Source organism: Lynx rufus, unplaced genomic scaffold, assembly GCF_022079265.1.
Source record: "Lynx rufus isolate CCGP_SWC_20201006 ecotype Redwood Valley unplaced genomic scaffold, mLynRuf1.p SCAF_1, whole genome shotgun sequence".
NCBI classification, from domain to species: Eukaryota; Metazoa; Chordata; class Mammalia; order Carnivora; family Felidae; genus Lynx; species Lynx rufus.
In genome coordinates, this window is record NW_025814823.1 from 161,730,386 (window position 1) to 161,750,048 (window position 19,663).

The 19,663-nt window shown below is 36.6% G+C and overlaps 1 protein-coding gene across 2 annotated transcripts in view; it reads left to right on the forward strand.

The window, feature by feature from the left end:
- FAM174A (family with sequence similarity 174 member A) overlaps positions 1-19,663 on the forward strand; it is a 37,643-nt gene that overhangs the window by 15,864 nt on the left and 2,116 nt on the right. The window contains exon 2 of one of the 2 annotated variants that reach the window (XM_047089620.1): positions 7,270-7,408. In XM_047089620.1, the coding sequence (XP_046945576.1) occupies positions 7,270-7,408 (139 nt within the window). Of the gene's footprint in view, positions 1-7,269; positions 7,409-19,663 lie in introns of those variants that run through there. The other variant, XM_047089616.1, reaches the window with a different exon arrangement.

The following is a 19,663-nucleotide window of genomic DNA, read 5'->3' on the forward strand; positions in this document are numbered from 1 at the left end:
GAAACTACTCAGTACAGGTTGCAAGCTGAATACTAGTGGTTCTTGTTTGGATAGCGTATGAGAATCACCCGGGCTCAACTTAAAACATCCTAAATGAGTATCTAAGAAGTCCTAGAGTGAGTGCATGTTTGATATGTTTAATTATTCTAGTCCTTTCCCCCCCCCCCGCCCCCCCCCGCCGAGCCAGAAGGCTGTTATGTGTGTTCTGATTTAACAATTGGCTAACTCCTATAGGTTTTGGTATAATTTTGGAGATGATGTTCTTTTCAGGCTTCTCTTACCCCAGAGGTGATGATTAACATATAAAATTATAGGTTTTGTTGGTACACATAGAAAATGCAATATATATGTGAATCCATATATTTTAGTTTGATGGATAGTAGGCATCTGCTTTATGCCATTCCCTGTGTGCTGTGGTTATCACGGTGAGCAAAAACAAATTTACTTCCTGCTCCCCTGAAATTAAATCTAGTAGGGAACACAAATAGTTTACACAAAAGAGTATACAAGTATATCATGAATAAATACTTCAAAGGACATGTACCAGGGGTGCTATGGAAGCCAGTACTAGGTGTTTATGTATGACCTAGTTAGGTAGATTAAGGAAGACTTCTCTAAGGAAGTGATAACTGAGCTGGAGCTGAAACATGAATAGGCATTAACTCAGCAACAGTGTGGTGTGTGGGGAAGAGTATGAGGCCAATGACAGAGCACGTATGGCCATTATATGGGAATGAGTTAGAAGGCTTTGTGGATGGGGTGCAGAAGGTGAAGCAGAATGTAGAGTAAACAGCAAGGTGAGGCTAGCAAGGTAAGTTAGGAGCCATGCTGTGTTGGACTTTATAGGCCGTATTACACAATCATCACTGCTAAGCTAAAGGAAATTGTTGGAGATTTTAGAAAATGGAGGGAAGGTTAGTGGGTGGCCAGGTAGATAGTGCTATGGTTATTAAACTATATTAATAGTCAAGGCAATTGGTGATAGCAGTGGTGAAGACCGTAAGTGGATTTCAGTAATTCTCAGGAAGTACAATCAATAGGACTTTGTGATTGTGACAGCCATGAAGCCACACTGAATAGACTTCCCTTTAAGAGACCCTGCTGTAGGAAGCATAGTTGACCAACAACTTCCAGCTGCCACAGCTTTGGATCCATCATTGCATCCATGCCAGAACCATAATTCTTAGGCCTTTTCCAGCCAGTGACTGACTCTGGCTAAATCTGGCCATCCTGATTAACAGAGGACTCCCTCCTCTAATGGGCAGCCTTTGTGTGAGGACATCCCATTGCCCTGGTCAAAGCTTTCTCATAATTGCATTATTGTCTACTGCTCTTCCTAACCAATTATGCTTCTTTTCCACTCTCTTGCACAGGTCTAAGGCCTGCATTAGCCTTTGTAGGATCTCCTATTCTCTCCATCTGTCCTTCAGAGGCCTTCCCCCTAATAAATCTCCTCTAGTCTATTAATTAACAGACTTGGATCCTTCTGAAGGCTATGAGGGAATATTCTGAACTGAATGTTTATTTACCCCCCAAATTCATATGTGACTGTATTTGAAGATGGGATAAAAGTAAAATGAGGTCGTAAGGACAGTGCCCTCATCCAATAGGGCAGGTGCATCTTATAAGAAAAGGAAGAGATACAAGAGCTCTCTCCCTGTACACACAAAGAAGAGATCATGTGGGCACACAGTGAAATAGAAGCTGCCCACAAGCCAAGAGAAGAAGCCTCAGAATGAAACCTACCTTGCTCATACCTTGATGACTCTAAAATAGTAACAAATAAATTTCCATTGTTTAAGCAATTAATTTTATGGTATTTCATTATGGCAGCCTGAGCAGATTAATATATGGAAGGTTGTTCCAGATTTCTCTCCTTGACTCTTCATCTTCACTTGGAAGTCTATCTCCAAATTTCATCTTCTTTGTTCTCTTTTCTCTTTCTTTCTTTCTTTCTTTCTTTTCTTTTTCTTTTTCTTTTTTTTTTTTTTTTTGACAATAGTCACACTGGATTAGGGCCCATTCTAAATGACTTTAACTTAATTGACTAGTTAAGACTCTATCTTCAAATAAAGTCACATTCTCAGGATCTAGGAGTTAGGATTTCAACATATGAATTTGGAGACACAGTTCAAGCCGTAACATAGTCTTATCTCTTGTTGGTGTCTACTTCTTGAAGAACTTGAAGTGATAACTGATGGATTCGGTTTTGGCAATGGGATATGGAAATGAGAGACAGGTCAGATAAAAGTATTTTTATAATATGTTATATATCCAATTGAGTTGGATTTCTTGATAAATCATAGGTGGCTAAAATTGTGGCTCACTAATTTTTATTTGCATTATGTTACAATGGCAAAGTAATCAGTTTCAAAATCATTCTTGGTCACTGATTTACTTTTTTGCCAAAAATAGTCAAGTCAAAAATTTTGTAGTAGTTGTACATTTACTTATTAGGAATTACTCTGCTTGCTGGTGTGCCTAAGTGGCTCACTCGGTTAAGTATCTGACTTTGGCTCAGGTCATGATCTCATGGTCCATGAGTTAGAGCCCGGCGTCGGGCTCTGTGCTGACAGCTCACAGCCTGGAGCCTGCTTCGGATTCTGTGTTTCCCTTTCTCTCTGCCCCTCCCCGGCTCATGCTCTGTCTCCCTCTGTCTCTCAAAAATAAATAAACGTATAAAAAAACTAAAAAAAAAAAAAAAAAATTACTCTGCTTGGGCACCTGGGTGGCTCATTTGGTTAAGCATCTGACTTGGGCTCAGGTCATCATCTTGCGGTTTGTGAGTTTGAGCCCTGCATTGGCTCTGGTTGACAACTCAGAACTTGGGGTCTGCTTCAGATCCTGTGTCTCCCTCTGTCTTTGCCCCTCCCTCCCTCCCTCTCTCTCTCAAAAATAAACATTAAATTAAAAAAAATTTTTTTTTAATGTTTATTTCTGAGACAGAGAGCATGAGTGGGGGAGGGGCAGAGAGAGAGAGGGAGACACAGAATCTGAAGCAGGCTCCAGGCTCCGAGCTGTCAGCACAGACCCCAACATGGGGCTCAAACCCACAAACCATAAGATCATGACCTGAGCTGAACTCGGTTGCATAACCGAGTGAGTCACCCAGGCGCCCCAGAAAAAATTTTTAAAAATTACTCAGCTTAATCATTATGTCTCTCATATAGAGAAGTTTCTGTGTATAAAATATCCAGTAGATGATATATTCCTCAGTTTAGTTTTGAATATGCTTTGGAAGAAATTAAGTAATATTACTTACATTATTCCATACTTAATACCTACAGGCTTTCATTTAAAAGAACACAAAAAGAATAAGACCAGATGGGTACTGCAAGTTACATTGATCAGTTTTCTCTCTTTCATAGAGTAGTAAAATGAAATGGAGTTTTATTCTGTTGTGTTTATTTTATGTAGCCTCATACATTTTTACATAAAATTTTATCAAGCTTACTTTAGTAGTTTAGTTTTATTTTTGTACTGTAGCTTTTACATGTTATTTAAATGAAAATAATTCCTACCAACCTTAGTAAAATAAAATTTTGAAGAATTTGCAAACTATATTGGTTAGCTATTAACTTGACTACCTAGAAGGGATCTCAAGATCATTTACTTGTGCATTCCATGTGATGAGTGAATATCATTCAGTATAATCAACCATATAGCTATTTTCTTTGGCCCTTTTAATCTTCTATATTTTCCTCTACACATTTATAAAATCCTCATTTTTTTGTTAATTGAGAGCCAACAATTTTTTTTTCAGGTTGCAATATGCATTTACTATGTTTAATAGAAAAGTGTAACTATAGATTTATGTAATTATCAATACATGTAGACAAGATGGGATGTCATGAGCTTAAAGAAAACATTCAATTGTGACAAAAGAACCATAGCTGTTAAAATTACATGAATTTTAAAGCCGCCTTATACTTTTGTTTAAGACTAAGGTACACTGCATATTAAGATAAAAGTAGCCTTTTTACTTAAAATGTGTGCTTTTATTTTGTGTTTTGTATTTTATGTTCAATATTTATTATTATTTTAAGTAGATGGCTTATTAAATCGGCCCAATAACTTAAAGGTTTACAAGTGTTTTTGACCTTCCCTGAGAAAAATCACTGCATGTGGATGTATTTGGTGTTTTTATACCCATGTTACTATCACAGCCATGTAGCCATCAGTGCCTAGATCTTTAGACTTAGGAAAGACTTTTTTTTTTCCTTTTTGAGAAATTGCATTTCAACTTTGAATTCTATTAAATTAAGTTTCATTGTTTAAATTCTCTCCTGCTGTCAGCACAGAGCCTGACACAGGGCTCGATCTCCTAAACCATAAGATGATGCTCTGAGCCTAAGTCAAGAGCCAGATGCTTTAACTGAATGAGCCACCCAGGCGCCCCAACATGCTAACTTCACTTAAATTGAACAGCATTCCCCTGTTTATTGGGTGCCTAACAATGTAGTTTCTCTGTAGGTTCTTGTTTTTAAAGAGCTTAGATTCATGTTTGGAAGACAGCATTTATATAAATGATAAAAAACAGTGCAAGCTAAAATAAGTAACAGAGTGCTCACTCATACCAATATAGTCAAACATTTACACTATACAAAGTATAGAAAATAGCATGATTAGCCAGATTAGTTCAGCCACTCACTGAAAGATTCATTCAAGAAACAATGAAGACCTTGGGAGTGGAGAGGAGTGTCAGCTGGGATAAAATTTCAAGTCCTTAAGGTCTACGTTTGTATCATTCCCTTTTTTAATACTTGCCAAGGTATCCTGTGACCGACTATGACTAGGTTACTGACGTATTGACTCTTTGATAAATAATATATGACCTGGAAGGATCAAAAATAATTCACATGACATTAATTTCTTCTTTGTTTAGTGAAAATGCCAGAATGTTTGAAAAGCCACATGATTTAGAAAATTGAGTAAAAGACTGGCAAAAGGGAAGAGGAGAAATTCTAACTCTGAATATCCTTAACTTACACTGCCACATCCCTTCACTTACTCTTGTGTATTCACTTTTTGAAACCAAAGGAATGCATGACAAAGGTTATTGAATTATGTAGTTCAAAAGAACCATTAGTTAGGTATATCTCCCTTGTGCTTTTCCTATTTCCGGGATCAGTACTTTTATTTTCTTAGTTTTTCTGTGAATGCCTTTATTAGTCTAAATCACAGGCTGGTAAACTATGGCCCATCAGTCACATGTGGTTTCTTGATCTATTTTTTTAAGACCTATCAGTCAAGATTTTTTTCTTTTTTTACATTTTTAAAGGGTTGTAAAAAACCAAAGTAACAACAGCAAAAAATTAAGGTGAATATGTGACAAGTGACTGTATGTGATTGCTACAGAGTCTGTAATATTTACTATATGATCCTTTGCAGAAAAAGTTTAGATTTCTGATCTCTACATGGGTGTGAGTGTGTATGAATGTGCTTGCACACATATACATACATACAGACATGCACACATGGATGTGCTTACTAATTTAACAACCTAACCATTTAGTTTCTTGCCATATAAAAGACTAGCTTATACTACTTATTTGCTATTTTTACTTTTTGCTATTTTTATTTTATTTTATTTTATTTTATTTTATTTTATTAGTTTTAACATTAGTATTAACTCTTACATTGGTTGCATTTGTAGTTTTAAATACTATACTGAAACTTCTTGTTTCCTGTTCCAACATGTTTGGGTAGGCATATAAATAGATCTATAGGCAGTGACTGGTGGATCTTTTCTTGTTTTTTGTCCAGACTTAGTAGTATTTTCTAAATTTTCATCACTGAGACCGGGTATTTTACCCTCAGAAGCTAGCACAATGCTTGATGCTTCATAAGAGTCAAATATTTCTTGAGTATGTATATGTGTGAGACAGTTTGTCTCTCAGGGGATCCACTGTCATCTTTACAGAGGCTTGTATAGCTTTTCCCAGTTGGCACTGTAGTCATAGTATATCTTTTTACACTTACTACATCATATAAAGTGACCCAGAAGGATAAACATATATGTTGTTACTGAAATATCTTCTGTTTTGTTTTTAACCTCCCATAGAAACTTGTGTAAAACATATTTTCTTGTGTATGGATTTGAGGTTATTGCATTGGAGGTGACTTAGGCATTGATTGTAGGATCAGATTTGGATCACTGAGCTAGAATGTATCATTGAGACCCTCAAGTATTTAAGGAGCGTCCTAATCAATCAGAAACTGTTGTACAAAGCAGTAATATAATGGCAAACAAGGCATCTATAGCTGCCCTCCTGGAACTTAGTGGAAGAGAGAGGCAAATAAACACTCAAATAACCATATCTACGAGTAAATATAAATGCAAACTGAGATAAATAATTTGAAGGAAAAGAACAAGTTATGTGAGAGAAAACCTTAGAGTGCAATCCTAAGTCAGAGACTTCCATATGAATTCAAATAATGATTAATGTTTAGCACCCTAAAATATTTTCTGTCCTCTAAGGCAGTGGTTCTGAAACTTTAGCATGTATCATACTGACAAGAAGTGTTAAAATGTAGGGATCTTGGCCCCAAGTTCAAAGTTTCATATTCAGTAGGTCTGAATGGGCATGAGGATTTACACTTCTAATAAATTCCTAGATGATTATGATTCTGCTAGTCCAGGAAATGACACTTCAGGAACCACTGACTTGAGACAGTGGTTTTCAGCACATTGGAATAACTTGGAGAACTTTAACAAAATACTGATGCTTAGTTCCTCTCCTTGGAAAATCTTGATTTAATTATATGGAGATATGGACTAAGTGTGGACCTTTTTAAAATACCCTAGGTGATTCTAATATGCAGCCAGGTTTGTAAGCTACTTAGTGTAGAATTTGAACATGTATCACATAGAGTTTCTTAGTGGGGCAGAAAATACCTAATCCTGCCCAATGGGAAGAAGGCATAGAGGAAGTAGGGAAAAGGCTGGAATAGAAAGCTTCGGTGAAAACATGGTACCCAAACTAAGGCTTAAAAGTTTATCTGTCTATACCATAAGCTTATTGAGAAGAGAATGTGTCAGACAGAAGAAATGGTACACAACATGTAGGATTAGGATAGATTTTGTTTCATAAATAATCCTAGGTAGTAGATCATTTCCATTTCTGAAACGTAGCCATTCTGATATTGAGTGCCTCGTATGTCAGCAACAGAGGGATAATTTATTTTTCATTTATAATTACATATAAAATAAGGATCATTATGCCATATCCAAATAATTTTTATTTATTAATATGCTCTATTTAATAGGATGAGAAGAAGAAACCGAAAGACTAGGAGATACGGAGTTTTGGATACTAACATAGAAAACATGGAGTTGACACCTTTAGAACAAGATGATGAGGATGATGATAACACTTTGTTTGATGCCAATCATCCTCGAAGGTAAGTAAGTGTTGGACAGTTTCATTCCATGAATTAGGAGGCAAGTTCTTGATAAGTAAAGTGAAAAAATAAAGTAGAAAAAATACAGTATTTCATTTAGCAGTTTTTATCCTAACAGATTTTATTTAGTTCTATTTAATGAAGTTCTTTGTTTTACCCAACCAATAGATCACATGCACATTGCTTTGCTAAAATAGGTATAAATAGAATATCATCCCCACAAGAAATCTTTATCGTAGGTCTCCTTGTAGAGCTTTGTTCTTTCAGCTGCTACATGTAACATAGTAAGTCTGTGTGCGTATGTGCGTGAGAAAGAGAGAGAAAGAAAGAGAAATATTAACAAACTTGATTTTCTTTTTGCATTCTGAAAATAGTTTGATTTTAGTCTGTTATTCTATTTGTAAATCATGTTTTTGTGCAAATTGTGGTATTAGTGGTCTGATTGGTCTGATATCTATTCTCAGATCTATTCTTGCTGACTGTTAAGATGCTTCCTAAGAAGTTTGGATAAGCAGAGTTAAACGGCTATGGACTTAGTTTCAAAGCAGATGGAATGAAGAAAGGAGGTAGTAAAAAAAATCCCTTCACTAGGGAAAGACATGTTGGAATAGAGAGGAGATTTTTTGGGCAAAAGAAAACTAGAGTCCAGATTTAGTTACAAATACCATGAGTACAGAAATCTTGGATTTTTATACATGTAAGGATGGGAGGATCAGCTCTGGCAGGACATAAGAATGTGCAAGTTTTTTTGTTTTTTGTTTTTTGGTTTTTTTTTTTTTTGAGGGAAATGTGTAGTTTTAAAATCTGCTAAAGAGTTTGGTATCAACCTGCTGTCAATGGGGAACCATTGGTGTTGTGTGGAGTGTATGTAATCAGATAATCAGATTCATGTTGTAGAAGAGTATGTCTTGTAGTAGTGGAGAAGGTGGCCTAGAAGAGCTGAAGGATGGAGAGGGAAAGAACCAAGGAATATAGGAGGCATGTAAAGGAGGGAATGGTTTCCATGAGATGTGATTAGCTGTAGTTATCTTTTATTTTGTATCCTGCCTCACTACAGACCTTTCTCTAATACTTACACCACTCTTGTTGCCCACTTTTCATGAATTTTGTGTTCTATTAGGGAGCTAGACATTAGAGTTACATAAACAGTAAATACAGGGTGGTATGAGAACTTGTACTAGGGACATAGAACACTTAAGCAAAAACTAATGGTTCAGAAAAGCCTCTTAGACGTGATATGTTAATGGATACTGAAAAATGAGCAAAAATTAGCAACATTAAAGGTGGATGTAGAGGTGGGAGTTGGAGAGAGAACAGCAGGCACACAACACAAGAGGCAAAAGAGAATATAGAGTATTCAAGAATCTAAAAGAAGTTAAATAGATGCTGGGGTGCCTGGGTGGTTCAGTCAGTTAAGCATCCAACTCTTGATTTCAGCTCAATTGTGAGATTGAGCCCCATGTCAGGCTCCATGTTGAGCGCTGAGCCTGCTTAAGATCCTCTCTCCCTCTCTCTCTCTCTCTCTCTCTTTCTCTCTCTCTCTCTCTTCCTCTCTTCCCCCTTCCCCATCCCCCTCTGCCCTGATTGCTCACTCCCTCTCTCTAAAAAATAAAGTTTAAAAAGTAATAAAATATAACTAAAAGAAGTTAAATAGATGCTATGTTAATCTATGTGAGAATAAATGAATGAGTGAATAATTTTTGAGGTTTGAATGCAAAAGTAAGAGTGATGAGCAAGGAAGAACAAAGAATCAAAAGGCAGATCATGATCCATGACAATCAGTGAGAAATTATTCTACAGGTTATGAAAAGCCACTTAGAAAATTTTAAGATAGGAAACATAATCAAAGTTGTGTTTTGAAGATTACATAGATTGGAGGAAAGTAAGATAAGGAGTAAGGCAACCAGGAAGACCAGTTAGATGGTGCAAGTACATGGGGTGGCCAGTAGTAGAGTGATAGCAAGAGAAATGGAAAGGAGTTAATTATTCAAGAGCCTTTGAAAGGTATTAGGAACCAGATTTAGAAACTGTGTTTGGAGAGTTAAGGTGGGAGAAATGGTTATAATAATAGGAAAGCATGTTTCAGGGGTAATTCTAATTATCAGTGATAATCTTTTATTTATTTTTTTTATTATTATTTTTTAATGTTTTTATTTTTACTTTTGAGACAGAGACAAAGCATGAGCAGGGGAGGGGCAGAAAGAGGGGGAGACACAGAATCTGAAGCAGGCTCCAGGCTCTGAGCTGTCAGCACAAAGCCCGATGCGGGGCTTGAACTCATGGAGTGTGAGATCATGACCTGAGCTGAAGTCGGATACTTAACCGACTGAGCCACCCAGGCACCCCAGTGATAATCTTTTACTACTATGTATGACTCCACTTATTTAAAAAAAGACATAGAAAAAACTTTAATGTAGATATGTTTGATTAAAGTAGGGAGAACAGTAAATAAACAGTGCTTACATATTCATTCATTCATTCATTCATTTATTAATCCAAGAAATAAATGATTGAGAAGCAATTTACACAGCAACTGTTTAGTGCCTAGCGCTGACCTGGGATACAATAGAGCAACAAAAACAGAACAGAAAAAGAAAAAAAAATTCTAACTTTGTGAAGGTTAACTTCTAGTGACGAAAGGTTGAGATTGGGAGGTTGACAGTTCATTTTCATTTTTGTTTCTATATCTTTCTCTGTTGATTTTTTTTCCCCCAAGAACATATATTTATGCACTACTTTCGGAAAAAAAAAAAAAAAAACAACTCTTTGTTTGGGAATAATTTCAGAAAAGTCCTAAAATAAAAATAGTACAAAGAATATCCTATTATTTTTTTTCAATGGTTTTTAATGTTTATTCTTGAGAGAAGGAGACAGAGCAAGATTGGGGGAAGGGCAGAGAGAGAGGGAGGCGCAGAATCTGAAGCAGGCTCCAGGCTCTGAGCTGTCAGCACAGAGCCCGACGCGGGGCTCAAACTCACAAACTGTGAGATCATGACCTGAGCTGAAGTCAGATGCTTAACTGACTGAGCCACCCAGGCATCCCAGAATATCCTATTATTTTTAAATCTAGATTTACCTATTGTTAACATTTTACTTAAGAGACTCTTAACTAACTGTAGAGAACAAACTGAGGGTTGCTGGAGGGAAGGTAGGCAGAGGATAGGCTAAGTGAGTGATGGGTATTAAGGAGGGCACTTGCTGTGATGAGCATCGGGTGTTGTACCTAAGTGATTAATCACTAATTTCCACTGCTGAAACCAATATTACATTATATGTTAACTAACTAGAATTTAAATAAAAACAACACATTTTACTACATTTCTTCTTTTGTGTTCTACCTCATAGTGTAGCTACAGAAAAATGCATCTCCCTCATTTTATGTTTACCTAATGTTCTGATGTTTCCTTGTAATTAGATCCAGGTTATACATTCTTACCTGAAGTACTTTCTCAGGCTATCATATCTGGAGACACACATTGTCCTTCTTTCCTTCATTAGCAGTAGTAATTTTGATGCACCTATCTAAAGTTTTGCCCAGTTTCTCTAGTATGTTACAATTTTTTCCTCACTGCAACTAAGAAGATATTTTAAAATCCTGAAAATATTTTCTTTTTTAATTTTTTTTTTGCATTTATTTATTTTTGATAGGCAGAGAGAGACAGAGCACAAGTTGGGGGGGGTGGGCAGAGAGAGAAGGAGACACAGAATCCGAAGCAGGCTCCAGGCTCCGAGCTGTCAGCCCAGGGCCCAACGTGGCCCAAACTCACAAACTGCAAGATCACGACCTGAGCCGAAGTCGGACGCTCAACCGACTGAGCCACCCAGGCGCCCCAGAAAATATTCTTATCAAAATTTTCCCCTAGGTCTAGCAGTCATTCGTCTTAATTCTTGCCGGATCTGATCTTCACTGTGATAGTTGCAAAGTAATGATTTTACAACTTCAACATTTCCTTCATATTTACCAATTAGCATTGATACTATAGTGTAAGCAAGAGCTTTTCCTCGTTCCTTCTGCATTCATTTATCTAACTATTGACAGTATAGAATCATGATTCTTCTCTTGTTTCAGTGGTGTATAATTCATTGTTGTACTTGCCAGTGGGAGCCTCTTCGAGCTGGCTTCTGTATCCTTGTGATTTGCTCCCATTGTTTTTAAAGCACTTCCTTACTTTCTGGCCTAATAAGCTATTCCAGGCTCATTTTGTATCTATCCTGCCCTAGTAATGGAATCAGCCATTTGTCCAAAGAGCTTTGGTTTCTGTTAGTGGCCCCTAAATGAGCTCTTTGTTACTAAAGTGTGTCCTAACTTCTTGGTCCTTTCAGCCAATAGGGCTATGAAATGTGTGGGCACACACACGCATGCCCATATAAACATGCGTATTCACATATATACATAAACTTTACATAGTATTACTTCATACCTCCCATTCTATCATGCTGGTCTATCAGCACTGGGTTCTTTCTTGCCTTCTTCCTTTTCCATAGCTGCATTCTCTTTGTTCTGTCACGAGAATGACTTCCAACAATGTTCTGGATCCCAACAACATCAGCACATTTACTCAGTTGCTTATTCCTAAAATAATATTAATACAGTTTCAGAATTGCTTTACCTATGGCACTATGATAAACAAGCCAGCTAAGGTTTAGAGTTTGTTAGTTCTCTCTTTACAACCTCATCTTGCCCAAGACAGAATATATAGTTAGATATGTACGTGATTTGGCTTGGTTCTCTTTTCCTCCCCTCTTTAGTGTGATTATCATAATCACTTGAAATATAATTTAAGTCATTTGAGTTTGCTTTTTGTTTCAGATTTTTCCTCCCCTTCCCATTTTCATTGGCATTTTTAATATGAAAAGTACTAACATGCTTCCAAAAGTAAAAACTATACACATTTTTTTTTTGAAAAATATACACACACATACACTCAGAAATAGCATTCCCTCTTATATTCTTTACATGTCATTTTCCCCACCTCACCCCTTTAGGTAATCGGTTTCATTATTTTATGGTTTATCTACCCTGTGTTTTTTTTTTATAGACGTTGGCAGAAATATGTATTTCTTATGCTTTCCTCTTTTTTACACAAAAGGTATAATATATGTTATTTTTCAATGTTTATTTATTTTGACAGAGAGAGACAGAGCATGAACGGGGGAGGGGCAGAGAGAGAGGGAGACACAGAATCGGAAACAGGCTCCAGGCTCTGAGCCATCAGCCCAGAGCCCGACGCGGGGCTCGAACCCACGGACCGCGAGATCGTGACCTGGCTGAAGTCGGACGCTTAACCGACTGCGCCACCCAGGCGCCCCAATATATGTTATTTTATACCTTTTTGCTGCTTTGTAATATCTCCTGTGAGTCATGCTTTATAAGTTCATAAAGATATTTTTCATTTTTAACACCTTCATAGTACCCCATGGTGTGTAGGTACCATGGTTTATTCAATCCATTGCCTATGCTTTGACATTTAGATAGTTTTAATTACTTTGCAATTACAAGTTATACTACGATGAATAACCTTGTGCATGTGCATTTTCAGAGTAAATTTCTAGTACTGAGATTATGGGTCAAAGAGTGTGAAAATCAGTTTTAACCATGAAAATATAAGACATCCCAGTGGGCATAGCAAATTTCATGAATTTATTTTTTCATTAAGAGCAGTGATAAACTGCCTGTCATTTGTCCCCAAATACTCTACTAAGATATATGGTGGTGAACAAAATTAGACAAAAAAAAAAAAAAAAAGCCATCTTTATATAGTTAATAATGTAGTAGGCCAGGAATACAGAACAAAGAAATCTTGACTAGACTTGAGATTCCCCTAATTGGTTTTTTTTTTGATAAATTTTTAATGTTTATTTGTTTTTTTTTGAGAGAGAGACAGAGTGTGAATGGGGAGAGGGGCAGAGAGAGGGAGGCACAGAATCAGAAGCAGGCTCCAGGTACTGAGCTATCAGCACAGAGCCCGATGTGGGGCTCGAACTCACAAACCACAAGATCATGACCTGAGCCGAAATCGGAGGCTTAACCCACTGAGCCACCCAGGCCCCCCCACCCTTTTTTTTTTAATGTTTTAATTTAATGTTTTAATGTTTTAATTTACTATTGAGAGACAGAGAGAGAGAGAGAGAGCATGAGCATGGGAGGGGCAGAGACAGGAGGAGACACAGAATCCAAAGCAGGCTCCAGGCTCTGAGCTGTCAGCACAGAGCCCAACACAGGGCTCGAACTCGCAAACTGTGAGATCATGACCTGAGCTGAAGTCGGACACTTAACGACTGAGCTACCCAGGGACCCCTCACCTAATTGGTTTTTGACCTTGGCACAATCAGGGGTAATGTTCTTCACTAGGCCAGAGCTACTTTTGCAAAATGAGCAATGAGATGGATATTTCCATACACCAAGAAGCAAACATCAAACCATTATTCTATTCTCCCTTTTTATTCCTTTTCAAACAATATTAAGCATCATTTAAATAACACCTACACTGATTCTAGACCTCTGCTTTGAATTTTTTCATAGTCTGTACAGTTACAGACCCTTTTTTTGAAATGTCTTTCACTTTGGGGAAGGTGGACACATTTCTTTTCTACTTTGTGACTAGCTATGTGTTTATATTCCTGTTACCTTCTGTAGTTCAGAGATTATTGTCTGTAATGAGATACACAGTCCAAACTCTGCTACTTCATTTGAAGCTGATTCAATGAGCAAAGCTCTGATCTTCTAATGTTGATGTTAGAAATTAAACATGCATAAACATGAATAATTCCATCAATTTAGTCAACATTTCATATTTATCTTGTGGGAAAGATACATACAGATCTCATTGTGACTGACTTTAGTAACAGATAATCAGGGTTGATACCATTTGCTTCTCCCATTAAAAAGAGGGGAGGGGCACCAATGTGGCTCAAAGATCCAACTCTTGATTTGGGCTCAGGTCATGATCTCATGGGATTCCTGAGATCTCTCTCTCTCTCTCTCTCTCTCTCTCTCTCTCTGCCCCTCCCCCGCCCACGCACTCTTGCTCTCTCAAAACAAACAAATACACTTTTAAAAAGTTAATATAGAGGGAAAATTAGTACTTCTGTGGAGAGTGTATTATAAGGTCATTTTAGGCCCTAAAAGAGGACGTTCACCAAAGACTTACCTGAAGTCCTACTGTATAAATGATAGAAGAAATCAAGGGAATGGATGATATTGGTAGAAATGTCTTTAGAGTGATAAGATAAGGGACATTATCAATGATCCCAGTGGGGAGCCTGGACTGAGTGGGGTCAGAGAACTACAATAGGAGCAATTACAATAGTCATTTGTTAGTAGGTACCTACTTTACCTACTTTAGTGGAGGATATAGCAGACACTGTACTGGGTTCCTTACATGTACTATGAAATCATCAAGACAGTCTTGCAAAGTAGTTGCTGTTGGTCTTTTTTTTTTTTAATGTTTATTTATTTTTTGAGAAAGAGAGCACAAGCGGGGGAGGGACAGGGAGAGAGGGAGACTCAGAATCCGAAGCAGGCTCCAAGCTTTGAGCTGATAGTGCAGAGCCTGATGTGGGGCTCAAACCCATAAACCATGAGATCATGACCTGAGCTGAAGTCCAAGGCTTAATAGACTGAGCCACCCAGGCACTGCCACCCCCCACTCCCACATTGGTCTTATTTTAAAGATTAGGATGTTTGAGTCTCAGAGAGTTTAAATAATAGGTTTCTCTTCCTACTGTAACCTAATTCCATTTTTTAAATATTTACTTGATTTATACCTTTATAATAAAGAGAATAATTCTAAATTCTCTTCATTCTGTCTTTTATATCAGCACTTGCTATTACTCTTTATTTTGCAAACGAGGACCCTAAAAATAAGGAATGTAAATATTATGATATGCCTACTTTGCCAACTGCAGTGCAGAATCATATTAGTCTTAGAGTATAACTGCTAGTAATTCTTGTGGGATCAGCTCTTACTGATGCTGCCTTCATTGTTTAAGTTCTTTCTAAAATTAGTTCCTCTTTATTTTCCAGATTCTATCCACAAAATAACAGGAAGCAAGTTATTTCCAGAGAGGCAAATGAATTTCCTTGCTTAGAATTTTATCACAGCCTCAAACTATCTTTTTGTAGTCAGCTCTTTCTGAGAGGAGTGTTTTTACTTTGGTTTTTAATACATCAGAATTTTAATGTTTGTTGTTGGTAGGATTTGGGGTAGTTATTTTCACTGTTTCTTTGTATTAGATGGAACCATATGAAACTGCCAATATATGGTTTCATCTAAGTTTATTCAAGGAAATTTATTATTTCACATAATAGTATGTCACAGGGTTAACTCTGGACACAGTACATTAAGACTGTGGCTTCTTTTCTTTGCAGTCCCCTTGGTTCTGCATATCTTCATGTGTTGGCTTTATTTTCAGGCTGATAATAGGACGGTGCCAGCAGTTTCTACAATCATATCTAGAATGGCACTTTCAGTGGAAGTTAGCGACTTGCTCTCTTGTATCCCTTTCTTAGGAATGAGAAAAGTTTCCCCAGAAATTCTAAATAAGGTTGTTTTTGTTTTTGCTTTCCATATCACTGGTCATGTGGCCATTTCTAAACTAAACTCCTGGGAAGGAAAATGGAAGTACCATAATTAGGTAAGAATTATCATTTGTGTTCCAGTGGATATTGCGGAGTTATCCAGCAGTGTCCTCATATGTAGTACTTTAAACATTAATATTAATATGGTGAAATTGGGAAAATATATGAATGGGAAAAAAAGTAACTTGAGCAACTTGTTTAATATAACTTCTCTTGAATTTACTATTGATATCCTAATTTTGTAAATGAGAGGTGATTTCTTATGTTTGGTTACTAAAATTTTTTGCACAAAGAAATCACAAAACTAAAAAGCAAATGTCGGTTTTTAAGTGTTGTGTAGGATGTTTCAGCCCTCTTGCATAGAAAAACTGTTGAGGAATCAGCATATACTGACTAAAAAGTCCCTTTTTCCTCAAAGAAAAATATTGGAAACAAATACTCATAACCAGTCCCCAAAACAGTTTAAAACAATGTACAACAAATGGGAACAATACTTTCTTGCTATTCTGTTTGATTTCCACCAAACATTAAAATAACCAGTAGTATTTTATAATGATGTACACCACAGGACAGTTTAACAGGCTTGGTAGCAGCTTCTAAAAGCTGGCACTTACATCACTTCAAGGCTGTTTTAGTCATTTTTATCAAGTATGTAATTTTTTTTTAATGTATGTCATTTATTGTCAAATTGGTTTCCATACAACACCCAGTGCTCATCCCAAAAGATGCCTTCTTCAATGCCCATCACCTACCCTTCCCTCCCTCCCACCCCCCCCCCCCCCAGTCAACCCTTAGTTTGTTCTCAGTTTTTAAGAGTCTTATGCTTTGGCTCTCTCCCACTCTAACCTCTATTTTTTCAAGTATGTAATTTTTAAAACCCTAAATTTGCTTCTTAGCTACTTCTATTCTGCTTCATTAAATTTAATATATATGTCTTCATTACATTTGTGCTCAATGTTACTTGACCACAAAATATTTTTTTCATATTAACATCACTATATCAGAATTAGAAAGCAGATTTGATATATAAGTATTTAACCAGAAACACTCATTAAGAAGGTCTTATTCAGTTACCAATCTGAAAATAGTTCTAATTCCTAAAACACTACTTTCACTGTGAAACATATTATCAGAATAAACACTAAGAGTATTCAAAGTAAATAGAATATAAGAGTATGTCAAAGTACTAATGTTTATTTTAGATCAAAATTGGTAATGTTACGTTTAGTCTGTACTTTATCCATTTAAAGGGTACTATGCAACTTTGTCATTATTTAAATGATAAAAGTAATAATTAATAAAAGGTAATAAAAGAGAGCCTTAATGTTTTTTGGTTTTTTTTTTAATGTTTATTTATTTTTGAGAGAGACAGACACAGAGTGTGAGCAGGGGAGGGGTAGAGATGGGGAGACACAGAATCTGAAGCAGGCTCCAGGCTCTGAGCTGTCAGCACAGAGCCTGATGTGGGGCTCAAACTCACGATTAGTGGGATCATGACCTGAACTGAAGTCGGATGCTCAACCAACTGAGCCATCCAGATGACCCTGTTGTTTTTGTTGTTGTTGTTGTATGTTTTTTCTGTGGACATTGAGCCTTAGAAGAAAATTTGCCTTGCTCCATTAATTAGACATCACAATGTGCATAAGAACATGAGTTATTTTTATTTATTTTTTAATGTTTATTTTTTTTTAAAGAGAGAGTGTGAGCAGGGGAGGGGCAGAGAGAGAGAGAGACACAGAATCCAAAGCAGGCTCTAGGCTCTGAGCTGTCAGCACAGAGCCCGACATAGCACTTGAACCCACAAACCGTGAGATCATGACCTGAGCCAAAGTCAGACACTCAACCGACTGAGCCACCCAGGTGCCCCAAGAACATGAATTATTTGTATGTTATTTTAACAAATGTTATGTAACATCAGATTTTTTGGTAATGCCCTTTCTCATCTCGTTGCATGATCTGGAGTTATCCTATTTAATTTGATAGCTACTAACCACATGTGACTTGTACATTTGAATTTGACTAGTGTGACTAAGAAACTGAAGTTTTAATTTTACTGGATTTTAACTAATTGAAATTACAGTTAAATTGCCAGATGTGACTAGTGGCTGTTGGACAGAACAGACCTAGAGCAAAAATGTTTGCTTGATCTGGTTTAAATTAATTCTATTAAATGAACACTTCTACAACAGTTAAATCACAAATTTCTGTCCATATAGCAGTTGATCCATTTAATGAAATGCTTGCTGCTTTTGTTCAGGATTTATACCCCGCTGTGACTGTTTGGATTGTAGTCCCTCTAAGTTGAGATAGACAGATATGGGAGGCAGAGCATAGCTACCCCATGAGGCTGATGTGCCTGAATGGGGTTAAAGACAATATAGGGACAAAGACCTCAACTTTATGGACAGAAAAGTTATAAACACAATTATTAAGTCATTAACCTTTCCTAGTGTTCTCAGATATTATTCATTCTTCCAGATCCATAGATACTGTATCTTCTTTAAAAGAATTTGGGAGGAGAAACAAAAAAAAAAAAAAACAAAAAAAAACAGGCATCTAATATTTGCAAATTTATTTAAATGAATAAAGAGTAACAATACTCTTGACTGCACTAAGACATTTTTTTTAACTTGATTTGGATTTGTAGCTGTTTTGATAGTTTAAGATTTTCTGAGGTAGCTTTTAAGTTGTCCTTGAAAATAATGACTTTTTTTTTATTATTGCAGCATTTTGTAATATGAAGAGAGAAAACATTCTTGAGGTTTGAAAAGTACTCAAACTGGGGTTTCCATAAAAATTATTAAAAACTGCACAGTTGCTTTACCTCATAGAAGAGCATGGTGATTTTTTTTTATTGTGTTAAGAATACATGAGCTCTACTTTCTTAAATTTTTAGGTACACAATACAATATTATTAACTATAGGTGCAACGCTGTATGACAAATATCTAGAACTTACTCATCTTGCATAACTGAAATTTTATACCCATAGAATAGCAATTCTGCGTTTCATTCTCCCTCAGCCCCCAACAACCACCATTCTACTCTCTGCTTCTCTATGATTGACTATTTCCTACAACTTTTTTACTTTTCCCTATTTTAATAAAGAACATAAAATAGCAGAAGTTTTTCTGAATTCAAGAGTTTCTGTCATGTCATTAGAAATCTGTAGTAGTTGGCTCCTGACATTGACTCAATGGCTGTTTGATCAGAGTCTAAATTTATGCACTTTTCTCCAGCCTTTCCTCATGCTTGTCTTATCCTGGTTATATGACTGCTGTAATTTCAGCCACCACATCTGTGTTTCGGGTAACAAGAGGGTGGTAGGCAAGAACCCACCCCACCTCAGTCTCTTTATCAGAAAGTCAAAATTTCTCAGAACTATATTCTTCCCAATACACCTCCACCCCCTTTTACTAGCAAAAACAAAGACAAAAATGAGTCCATATTTTTATCAGCAAACAAAAAGTAGATTAGTGTTAAATACACAGCTTATAATATGTCACTCTAACTATTCAAGATGTTTTCTGAAGGTTAAATTCGGCAGCTAGTAAGAGAAATATTTGGGTTTGGAGGTCACAGAATGAATGTATGTGTTTTAAGGAATTAGCGTTCACGAGTAGCTGTTTTGCAGAGCAGTATGAGTAGGAATCCAATGTAAACAGAGTAGCTTTTTGTG